Here is a 12,662-nt window from a genome sequence, read left to right as displayed (position 1 = left end):
TGTTAGGTGACCCCACCAAGGTGACTGTCCAGTCTCCTCTTGAAAACTGTCAGGGTAGGTGATTGCACCACCTCTGGAGGGAGCTTATTCTACAGTCTGGACTCCGTGATTGTGAAGGAATTTTTCCACATATTAAGCCTGAAGCAGCCTTCCAGGAGTTTATATCCATTGGCCCTGGTCTTCCCGAGGGGTGCCCTAGCGAACAGTTGTTCACCGAGCTCCTGATACACTCCTCTGAAATAGCGGTAAGCCGCTATCAAGTCCCCTCTCAGCCTTCTCTCCTTTAGGCGAAAGAGGCCCAGGTCCCTCAGCCTGTCCTTATATGGCTTGCCTTGCAAGTCCCTGATCATATGGGTGTCTCTTTTTTGGACCCGCTCAAGTTTTTCCATGTCCTTATTGAAGTGCATGCCCAGAACTGGATGCAGTACTCCAACTGCGGTCTCAGTGGGTTGCTGAGTGTCGGGAGCCGAGGGCGGTCTAAGGCTATGGCCAGTAGCCCGGACTGTCAGGTGGGGTTTTTCCATGATGGAATAGAGTTAGGCACGGAAGCATATTGGTTGTATAAAGAAAGCTTTACTTACACTGCCGATGGTCGCGGTGCAGGAAGAAAACTTGCTTGAATTACAGTTGCACACAAACACACAGGGGTGAGATCTCTCTTCCAAACCGAACCAAGATGAGTCGTCGGTGTATGACTCCATGAGCGCTTCACACGGGGGTATGTCAATATTTCCACGATGATGGGGAGTGGTTAGAGTCTGATCAAGTCCCTAAGTTCTCCTCCAAGACACACGCGGAGTTTGCTAGGCTCCACAGCGCGCTTAGAGTTCCCCACGAGATGGTTGAGGGGTCCTCCAACTTGGGCGGAAACTGCTCTAACCTTTTATACGGCTAGCAAACCAATCGCTAGCCGCCAGGTAGGAATAATTTATAATTGACCAATAGTGGGACACAAATTTGCATACGTGTGGCGGGAACTCTTTTGCATCGGGGTTTTCTCTCTGCAGCTGAGAAATCCACCGTGCAAAGAAAGCTCCATGTGGTGGGAAAATTTCAATGTGCCGAGGCACTAAAAATCATTGGGTTATGACACTGAGTACAGTGGGAGTATCACTTCCTTAGTTTTACATGAGATGCATTGGTTGATGCATGCCAGCATGTTATTTGCCCTGCTGGCCACCACATTGCTCACTTGCTTATTATTTAGTCCAAGACCTGCTATACTCCTAAGTAGATAAAACTGTGTACCTATGAAGAACAGCAGGTAGCAAAATAATAAACAAGTTTTCATGGATTAAAAACACTTATCAACCCAAGAAAGGTTTTTGTTTTGTTTTTTTTTAGCTAAGACTTTTAGCAAATTCAATTCAAATTTGCAAATAATTTCAGACTCCTCAAAACTGCATTTTTTAGCAAATACATTGTTTGCTAAAATAAAATTTGTCAACTTTAATCCTATCAGGGTGACTTGCAGTGTGCATGCTTTAGACCACTTTGAAATAAATTAAAGTTATAGCCTTAAACACTACAGTGGTGTGACTATGACTGCATACAGATGTAATATTTCTACTGGGAGAATCTTAGCTCTCTCAGTAAAAACCATTGGTGTGCAGGAATTCAAACACTTTCTCCTGGAAGAAAAATGGTGGTTCTGGGAGAAAAATCATTCTTGTGGGAGAACAAAAGCCTGTATGTTTCCTTGTTCCTTGACTTCTCCCGGTCCCAGGAGGAATGAACAGTGTGGAGATGCTCTCCACACCTTCCCAAGACTGGGGTCACTCCTGACTGGGGATGGCACGGGGAGAAGCTGCTGCTTGCCTCCTCGCATAGACTAGGAGAGGAGTGGGGGAGCAGCTACCCGTTGCTTCTTGCCTGTTTCTCACACTGGAGCTCTCAGTATGAGGAGTGGGTGGGGGCTTTGCAATGCTGCTCACTCCATTTGGCTTACAGTGCCTAGGAGCTGAGCAGACGAAAAGCTGCTGTTTGTTCCTTGCTCGTTCCTCACATCAGGGTCCCTTTTGCTGCTGCTCCAGTTGCTGCAGCAATGGGAAGACTAGACCAGCCCCTGCTTCCCATGCTTTCTCCACATTGGGATCATCCTGGTCTGAGGAAAGCAAGTAGAGTAGGAGGTAGGGGGTACCTACAGGCTGAGTGCCTGTACTGCTCCCTTTTCTGGAAATATTTCTAGTGATGAAAAATTTCTACCTGTTCATAGTTGCCCATGTGTGTGTGATAGGATTTATGGGAAAGCAATCTAAATAAATTTAGCATATTGCTGTATCCAGAAGGAGTGTGGTTTCTTAGAAGAAGGAATATGGTCTCTTAGATTAAAATAACTGACTTGTTTTAAAGTTAGAGAACTGTGGTGGAAGATAGCACAGAAGTTACTGGAAAAATGTTTTAGTCTCACAGGAAGGGATCCATCAAACTTTGCTAAAATACAGCCACATGTTGACAGCAAGTTTATAGATCCATTTTAACAAGTACCTCTGTCAGCTGTTTGTCCCAGATGTTGACTAGTAAGGCATTGGCACATCTACCATTTAACCTTGGTAGGAAAAGCAATAGAAAATGCATATCAGGAAGTTTTAAATATATTTTCTGTGGCAGTAGGGGGGGAAAGTGTTGCATTTGGTTAAGGCTTGTAGAGGAGAATTGGCTCAAATTGTGATGCTCTAGTTAACTGAGACACCAGACTGTTGAGTTTCTGTGAGTTTACCTGTGAATGTTGCTGCAATTCCTGGGAACATCTCTGAGAGCTTGCACAGAATTTAACAAGCATGTAAAGGCAAAGAAAATAATCACCAGAGAATATTCTACCTATTAGGCATCTAGGTAGACTTTGATGCTAAGTTGTGATAATAGTTGACCTTGTCCAAGTCCTGAAAATCCATTAATGCATCTACTTTTGTAACATGCTGTAGTCACCTAACCCTGAAGACTGAGTCACAAGACAGCAGCATGGAAGAGGAGGACCAACCTACCTTTTGCACTAGCATTTTTTCAGGGACTTGAGCAGAGTGGAATAGAATCACACTTGGGTACCTGTGACAAGACCCAGAGGAAGGGGGCTTCCCTCATCCCATTACAGTCAGTCCTGCCCACCCCTGCTTGCTCAGAGACTTCCTAGTCCCACTTGTCTGTTATGCCTTGTTGGAAAAAGTTAATTTGTGATGTGTCATATCCCTGCTCAAAGAAAAAGAGAGGAGGAATCCTAAGATAGGCTCTCACAAACTCAAGGGGCTGTCAGTGCTGACTGGCTCATTGGTCAGACCATCACTTGGCCAATTTTCCATTTATCTCTCAGTTCAGATGCTTCAGACTAAGCTACTCCCAAGTCCCCATCCCTCCATCGGTAGAGCCCAAGAGCTTGGGTTTTTCAGCTACACTACTCAATGCCTTGCACCACTGCAGTGAGTGCTTGTGCTTGTGGCTCCAACCTTCCTTGTGCTGGGACAGCCTGTCCTGAGCTGTCCTCCACATACAGCTGCTTCTGGTCCACCTGGTGTCCACCAAACAAAGGAAAAAGAAAAAGAATCCTCAATTTAAACTTTTTCTCTGCTTTGGGGTGGTAGCCAAAAATTTATCTCAAGGGTTTGTCTCACTGACCCGCTGTTTAACAAACCCATAACAAAAGGAAAACTTCTGCAAAACATCCTCCCCTCCAGGGCTACTTATAGGGTCTAGCAAGGCCTTCTTTCCTGGTGGGCAGTCCAGCACTCTCCACAGATAGGGCCCTACTGACCTCTCCCCCTCTGCTGGGTGAGCTTTTGTCTGTCTGGGCCATACACTGCTGTAGTCATGTGGTCCATTCAGCTGCACCTGGTCCTTGCCAGCTCAGAAGGTCCTGGTCTTAAAGGTGTCAGGGTCAACTTTCCAGCCTTTTCTCATACCTCTTTGTAACAGGGGATTGACCCCCTGTTGCAGTGCTGAAGTCCACTTATGTACCTAATAGGTGAAAAAGTCCTTGCAGCCCTGCTTGCTCCAACAGGGTGCCATCCACATGTAGTCCAAAGCTCACTGAACTGAATGAAAAGACTTCTGTTAACATATATAGGCGTAAGAACTGTCCCTTGGTCAGGAAAGGAAGCATGAGAACAGGAATACCCCTACTTAGCTAGGGTAATGTGCACATCAGGTGCCTCTTGCTGACATTCTTCACAGTGGTTTATCCAGTTCTGCAGTAGAGTAGGCTAGGTGTGCAGCCCTATGGCAAAAGGGGTATTGAGTCCTGCTCAGATGGTTCCTACCATATGGATTCAAGTCCTGTGTGGTTAATTACATTTTATTCTTATTTTTCTAATTCCCTCATCTTTGCCCACAGACTGGAGATATGCATTCATGCCTGTGGAGGGTAAGGGTTAGTTAGACTGTTTCCTCTCTGAGCTTGGAGATGATTGGTTGTGAGGAACAAGTTGTGTATTTTCTCTTCCATATCACTATTGCAGATGTTAAATAAGATTAGACCTAACCACAATCCTTGATGCAACCTTCCTTGATACATAACATACTGCAGTTCACCAGTATGCTGTTTATGGCCTTTCAGTCAACTGATTGTGTAGCTATCTAGGTTAACAGGAATCCATCTTTCAAGTAATGCTGAGAGTGCATGCCAAGCAAAATACCTTCGTGTGTCATGCTTTGACGTGCATGCTGGGGGTTACCAACCCCTGTCTTATAGCATTTTCTGATCCTTAGTGCAGGTTTTCGCAGGCCTTGCTTGTCTCTGTGCTCCATGTAGTATGTGCACACTGGGGAAAAGCAGCCCTGGGATTAATGTCCATTCCCTGTACAGATACTTCTTTTTGCTCCAGTGCTGTTTTGTTGAAATCCAGTACTGCCTAACCAGAGGAAGCAGTAGGGCATTGCCAGCAGGTGAAATGAGAGGCTATAGGAAATAGCTACATACAAAACATTTCCCTTTGCTACAAGACCTTTGGGATTTACAGTGCTGGAAGGGATTCTCTTTCTGTATTTTTTTCAGTACCAGATAGGAAGTCTGTTTGTGGGAAGAGGCAAATGCTGCATAGCTTGGCTGGGGGCCAGAAGACTTGCAGAAGCAGCTACTCCCACGCTGACAGACCAGAGTCTACAGTTTCCTTGCTTGCAAATCCCACCCTCCACACTTCTGAATGGCTACCTCCCTGTCTAGATCTTCTCTGTCATTGCCTATACTGTCCAGTAGTGAGAGCAACCAGAGGCTTAGGAGCAGAGGGCCTCTCTTCTCCTTCTGTGCCTTTGGCAGTGCAGAGGGAAATGCAGGATTTTGTAATTGTTACATAATTGTTCCTAAGTGCTGATTATCTCATTCAAGTTCAGGCATCAAACAAATAGTAACTCGGGGTCAATCCTTGGGTGCTTCTACAACTGTTTTTCTTTAGACCTAAAAAGTTATATGAACTTGGAACAGTGTTCATGCAATGCTCAATTCGGAAATCCTTTATCATTTGTGTTCAGGAGAACGGGGCACATTTCCTGGCTTCTTTTCCATTTTAGTTAAGTTGTCATCTCCCTCCCCCCTGGTCACAGCTATCTGCATCACGGGGCTTATTTTCTCATCTACAGAACAGTTGATCAGTGTTCCTGTTGGTCTCTGTATTCTGTATTCAGTATACAATAGTATACAACAATCACTTGTGACTATTGTATGCAATTGCAATATTTTGCGATTTCCCAAGTTGGCTCAGAAAGCAACTATGGCCAGAAATGATGTGAAATTGTGGATGAAGATATAAAGAGAACGGGAATGGGGGAAGCTCTGCAGCCCAGGTGAACAGGGTTGAGATAAAACATACAAAGAAAGTAGGAATGTGCAGAGGTTATTGCTAACACACATCTAGGAAGGGAATTAAAACCTCAAGCTTCTGGTTTTAACCATATGCTCTGAATGTATTAGTGATGAGAACCTGTGTCTACATACTGGGGGCTGCTTACAACTGTGGTAACAAGTGCTGACCACTGCCAGGGACAGGGCAAGGGAGAGTTGGATCTTATATCTGCTCAAGTTCAGCCTTTTCTCTATTTGTGTATGTTCCTGCATTTCTGGAATACTCACTCCCATTAAAACTGTAGGGGATAGTTAGGAATGTAGATCATAATTGCCCAATTTAGTTATGTGGCTAATTTTCCTGTTTCTTGCTAAAACAGCTATGGGGTATTTAAATACAGCAGTGCCTCCTCCTTTTTTGTCTCTGTACCTGCATACCTGCCTTTCTTTCTCCCTGCAGATAGAAGTCCCACACTGAAGAGTAAGGGAACCCAGCTAGTTTTCACCTACACTCAGGAGTCCTCCCATAGTGAACCCTCAGTTGCATGGTGCTAGAATAGCTATAGTGCTGCTTGCTACATTCTCAACTTGATAAAAGACCTACTGGGACCTTAGCTACACAATATGTTTACATCAGTATAATTCATCTATACACTAGTGTAAACAAGGAGCAGACAAACAATGTACTGCCTTACAGTTGTGAAACTTGCTGTAACCCAGTGTAGGATTGTCCCAGGAAAAAATTGTGGTAAAACTACAGTGGTTTAAATTATACAAATGTGTCCAGATTTGGCTCAGAATTGGCATTTGCTTCCCTGCTATCTAATGGCATGGTGCTCTAACAGTACCTAAGGTTAGGAGCTATCCTGAAATAACTGACCCTTTGTCCATGTTGAACACCAGTGTAATTTATATTGGCATCCAAAATGGATATAAAATACATCATTGTAACTGTTTGATGTAGTCAGGCCCAAGGCTTTGTAGTTCATTCATATTAACAGATAGCAATGGATATTTGACAAGAATCAATTAAGTCAGTGGTTGGCAACCCTTAAGACGCCATGGTCCAGCTCTGGTGTGACACTGGCTGAGTGGCTTTGATGGCAGGTCAGTGACCCGGGGCTTTCCTTGCACCATGCTAAGGCTGGACAGTTGGGAATTGTGCCCATGGCACTGCCACTTCTCCCAGCCTTCCCCTTCCGAGGCTGCATGTGGCCTCAGCTTCTAGCCAGTGCAGGCTGTGCTAGGGTTGGGGACCTGCAAACTGTATCTGCACTGCTTCTGTTTCTCTGCTTGCTCCCTCCCACCTGCCTCCCATTTGCAGCAGGCACAACTGGAAACTGCATGACCACAACTGTTCCTTGCTGCCTGGCCCCAGTGTAAGTGGAAGCACTGGAGCTGTATCTGGGCTGTGAACTTTCCAGCTGTGCCTGCACTGGAGCTGGGAGGCTGGGGGGAGGGAGTAAGCAGAGAAGCAGGAGCAGTGTAGATGCAGTTTTCAGATCCTCAGCCCTGATGCAGCCCCCACCAGCTGGAAGCTGAGCCTGCACACAGCCAGGCTGTTGGGAGATAGGGAATGGGGAGAGTGAGGGCTGGAGAAGTGGCTGTGATGGGAGCGCTGACAAGGCTCTCCGGCTACACAGGCTGGATCCCATGGCTCAGTCAGTTGGATCTAGCCTGTGGGCCATATGTTGCCAAACCCTGAATTAAGCTTCTGCAGGGAAATGAGTGGTAGGACAGAAGTCAGAGTTTTTTAGTAGTTGCTGTCAAAATAATTTGCAGTTCTGGCAAAAGGCTTCAACTTGGAGTAGTGGAAAAAGAGTGCTGCAGAAGCTAATATGGGTGAGTTACTAAAGAGAATTTAACTGGTTCAAAAGGGGCCTGGACAAATTCATGGAGAATAGGCTCAGCAGTGAGCCTTAAGCATGATAGTTTCAACTGTAACCTCCAAATGAGGACACCTTAAGGCTTTCTACCCTAGAAGCTGTTGCAGGAGAGTGGCAGGGGATGGATTAGTTTGAACTGACGCTGCATAGATGCTCTTTTTCTTGGCATCTCTATGCCACTGTGAGAGGCAGGATGCTGGGCTAGATAGCCAGTAAGGTATTTTTGTGAGCTCCCATTAGAACTCATTAGAACTGGGCAGTTTTTTTAAAGTGAATAGTAAGCTCATAAAGAAATGTGGTATTCTGGTGAGACCAAAAATATTAATGAATTTGGGCAAATATTGGCAAAAAGTTCTAGTCAAATTTTTTTCTGGCTCGAGGACCATTTTTTGCAGAGCTGCTGGGATATCAGGAGCTTGAATTCCTCATTTCTTTCCCTGCCTTCTTCCAGGGGCCCCACAGCTTTCCCTATGCTCCAAACAACTTGGCACGTGCTTGTTCCTTTAACTTGCCCAGCATCATTTTGTGTTTACCTGGTGTTCCACCCTCCAGACTCACCACAAGTAGTTTTGTTCTCTTTGTGAAATGTCGCTAGGTCTTGGCCAAAGGAGCAGGCTGTTCTACTGTTCTCCCTAGTGCAGGCACTGAATATAATTTACAAGTAATTTACAGCCCACACTGGGCTTTTTAATTAGTTAGAACAGTGTTTCTGCCATTAGCCTTGTGCATGAGGCGGGCAGGCATTGTGAATAGTGCTTTTGTTTGTATTCTGGGTTTCTTTTAACAAGGAAGTAGATTGTGGCTTTGTTCTTGTGACTGTGGAACCCAGCGATACCATACTACATTACATACTATAGTGACAATATAAATTTAGAGTGGCTCTGTTGTTGATCAGCTTCTTATAAATCCCTATTCAAAGGGATTTATTTTACTCTACTTCTGCTCCCATACCTGTAAAAAGTGCCTTGTTTATCTTTGTAGCTTAGAAATGTGTTAATCACCAAGTAGCCACTGCAATTCAGTGCTTTACTGTGGGCCCCTCTACATGTGCAGATAATGGCGCAATGGGATCTAAAGCATGATCCCACAATCATGCCTCCTGCCATGCACATGTGGTATGGCAGGAAGCACAATTGTGTGGATCATGCTTTAGATCCCATTGCACCTTAGATCCCAGAGCTCCCAGCCACGGGGGTGTTGTCCATCTCCCCTCCCCCCCCACCAGGAGCTGCTGCAATTCCCTAGCCTTGGGGGTGCATGAAAACCCTGGGAGGGAGGGGGGCTGCAGAATCATGGCAGCCATGATTCCCCAGCCTCAGGGGTATGTGAAACCCATGACACCCCCACTCCAGGGGTTTCACAGTGGGAGCTGTGCTGCTCAGCAGCTCTGAAGAGCAGGTCATTAATATGTACCAGTAGTTAATAGGTACAGATTGCTATTGCAGTCACAACATTTATTTGCCTGGAGTTTCACCTTTTGTTTTTACTGTAACTAAGGCTTTGCCTTCCTCAGGTGACTTTGAAAAGCACAAGAAGCAAGATTTGTTAGATAATATCTTTCACTGGACTATCTAGCTATAGGAGAGATGTTGGGCAAGCTTCTGGGCACAAAGTGACCTTCCCTAGTTCTGGGTAAGGAACAGATATAGCCTAAGCTGAATACCAGGTAGAAAATACTTCTGTATAAAAGTACATACCTTTTATTGACTCATCATAGAATCTGGCTGCTTAGAGTCATAAACCTGGTCTGCATATGCAGCTCTCAATGGCTTCTTTTCCAGTGCATATGCCTGCTTTGTCTAAGAGCAGTATACATTAATAGCTTCTTTTCTGAGGGCATGTCCAGTAGCTGTCACTGAAGAGCTACTGTTCTGTTTCTTCTGAGAGTGTCCACACACCCACCAGGTGGATAGATATTCTGCCTCTGCAGGAAGTGAAAGGTGTTTGTGAGACAACCAGATTCTAGTCTAGGAGAATAAATGTAAATGCATGGCAAGTCTTGTTTTAAAAATACAGGACTACACAGAGGGTGAGATGAATGGAGAAGTGAATGGGCCTCATGGAATGGCAAGCTAGGAAACATGGCAAAATCCTCATAAAAATTGACTAGCCTGATTAAAATTCTTACTGGCCTGATGAGATGACTGGTCTGATGAGATGACTCATCCTTCTGTCCTACATTCCTTTCCCAAAAGAAAAATTCAAGAAACTGGAGAGTGTACAAGACACTGAATAGTCTCCTCTCAGTATGCTGGGGCTGTCTCCCCAGATGGAGTGCTGCACTGGTTACATCCAGGTGTTGATTGTGGCTAGACATTGAAAAAGCTGGAAGATAGTACTGTTCATATCTCACCTACAGGAGATGGAGTGCAGGGCCTAGAATTGTGACACTAGCCTGGCTGGCTCATTGTGTAACCTGAGAGCCACAGCAACATACCCATCCCCAAAATTATCTGTGGCAAGTCCACTGCATGGCAAAGGACACTGTGTCTATATGAGACACTTTACTGTGCAGTAGATTAGTCTACTACTCAGTAAAGTATTACTGTCTACATGTGCTCACATTTACTGTGCAGTAAATAATCTACTGCACAGTTAGATACAGGTAGTAAATGAACTGCGAAGTGCAACATGTAGATGCTGACTGGGAGCAAAAATTTGCTCCTGGTCAGTTTAGCCAGCAGGGGGCCACAGGGGACAGGGAGCTTTCTGTCCATGGTCCTGGCGCTGCTCAACTCCCAGGCTCTCTCCAGGAGCTGGCAGTTGATCAGGGCCAGGACTGGGGAGCTGTCTGCCCCCTGTCCCTGCTCCATGCACAGAGCTAGTTGCTCTGGGGACTGAGTGGGGGCTAGGAATCCATCCCTTGCTTGTCCCTCAGAGCAGCCAGGTCTGTGCAACATGGAGCTGGCTGCTCTGAGGGACAAGTGAGGGCTAGATTCCTAGCCCCTCCCCTCCTCCGAGTAGCCAGCTCTATGCCAATCAGGACATCTGCAAGTGAGTGCCATGCTTCCTGCCCACCCCCCAAACCCCGCAGGAAGCTCCCCTGCAGCTGCCCTACACCCTGGACAGCTCTCAGCAAACCCCCTGCCCATCAAGAGGCTTGCTGGCAGCTATGTGTACCCATGTGCACTGGGCAGGAGAGCTCTGCCTGCTGCAGGGGCACCTTTCTCCTAACTCCATACACATCAAGTTCCCAATATGCATGGGGCCCAGAGACAGCTACCACTGCAGCTGGCAGAGCTCTCCTGGCCCCATGCCCACTGGGACTACCCTGTGCCCTTTGCCAGCCCCCAGGCTAGCATGGTGGGGGGGAAGGGGGAAGGAGCCTTGAACTCCCCCTGGCTGCTGCAGCGGGGCAGAGCAGGATGGGAGCAGCCCTATATCGGGCTACTGTCATTGGGAGTAAATCTGCTCCCAAGAGGGAACGCGTATAGACGTACTCCCCTGTAGGCTTACTGTGCAGTAAGCCTGCTGCTAAGTAATATCACATGTAGACAGTCCCACTGTGTATTATTTGTACCAGGATTGATACAGAGAGATAGCTCATGTATTGTATTATTCATGAACTCAGGAAGGATACTCAATGCATGCAGTAAAAGCACCCACCCAAAGCTTTGATATAAATTTCTGTGAAGATCCTCAGTCTTCATCATAAAATGAAGAGCCACAGCTTAGACTGAGCACTGTTGCTCTTTCAGCTTCCATTTTCTCACTGGTGCCTGTAATGGCTTTGCAGGGAGTCTGGAAAGCATAGAATAGCAGGTTGAGCCTTGTGGCATGCCAGGCTTAGGATCTGGGTATGCAGTTGTCTTCAGTGGTAATCTGGGTTCAGATTCACAGGGTTTTTTTTGTGCAGACCTAAATCCTTCATTCTGGGTAAGTGGCTATAAAGCAGCTTGCAAACAAGAATGATATGTGTTCCCTTTCTGTGCTTCAGGGAACTCCTGGACATGACCTGCCGCCTTGCCAACACACTGAAGAAGTATGGAATACAAAAAGGGGACAGGGTTGCAGTCTACATGCCTGTGTCTCCCCTGGCTGTGGCTGCTATGTTGGCTTGTGCCAGAATTGGTGCTGTTCACACCGTGGTCTTTGCTGGTTTCAGTGCTGAAGCTTTAGCTGGGAGGATCAATGACTGTAAGTAAAAAGACAAAGCAAAATACTAAAAGTTGGATGTTTCCTTGGTTACAGTTGGGTGGTATATAGGGAAACAAGTTTTATGGTTATTTTGTTTTAATGAAAGTTAATTTAGATGGGGAAAAAAATAAATATTTTATTTCTCCTTTCTGACCTATGGTAAATAGTGTGGGTGCAATTTGAAGCACTCAGTTAAAGAGTAATACTGTACTATGACTCTTCAGAAATCCACAGGCATTGCTAAAATTCCAGGCTAAGAACAGGTGTTGCATTTGTCCCTGGATGAGTTGTGCCTATGTTTGTTAGAATAGAAATACCCTGGGATTAGTGTGTACACACATTGCCCTTCCAGTCAGAGTTTAGTGAGTGGCTGAATGTACTGCCGCTTTTCTTCCATTGATTCAATGATACAATAATATAAACATATGACATACTTTGCGATGTCCCAGGATAAACCATTAGTACTTTTTTAGTATTTATTCCAGGACAATGGACATGGCTTCTGAATGATTTAATTTTGTCTTGGAATAAAATGTTTTTTCCCTGGACAAATACGATGTCTCTTTGCAGCCCAAGTAAGATAAAGGACTCTGAATTCGGTAGTTATTAGGTGGGGGTTTAGTAGAATTGGAAGGGGTTGAGAGATTACTCCATAGTGGAGGTAGGAGGGCATCTGGAAGATTACGCTTACTTGCTTGTGGCCATGCTCTTGGATCCATTAATGTTAATTGGAAGATTCACATTGGCTTCAGTGGTATTTGGATGGAGGTCTAATTCTCCTCTTGTGCCTTGAAGACTGGAAAGGCCACTCCTTCAGTTACCATCATTTTAAGGAGGGTTTGCCATCGTTGTTGGGTATTAATGTTCACCGA

General features: G+C 45.6%; 1 protein-coding gene across 1 annotated transcript in view; it reads left to right on the top strand.

Moving 5' to 3' along the window:
• ACSS1 (acyl-CoA synthetase short chain family member 1) overlaps window positions 1-12,662 on the top strand; it is a 74,009-nt gene that overhangs the window by 19,544 nt on the left and 41,803 nt on the right. Inside the window, exon 3 of the mRNA XM_059720263.1 lies at window positions 11,591-11,790. Within this exon, the coding sequence (XP_059576246.1) occupies window positions 11,591-11,790 (200 nt within the window). The remainder of the gene's footprint in view (window positions 1-11,590; window positions 11,791-12,662) is intronic.

Source organism: Alligator mississippiensis, chromosome 1 (genome assembly GCF_030867095.1).
Source record: "Alligator mississippiensis isolate rAllMis1 chromosome 1, rAllMis1, whole genome shotgun sequence".
Lineage (NCBI taxonomy): Eukaryota > Metazoa > Chordata > Crocodylia > Alligatoridae > Alligator > Alligator mississippiensis.
Note: the sequence above shows the minus strand (reverse complement) of the source record. Positions and strands in the feature narration are given on the sequence as shown.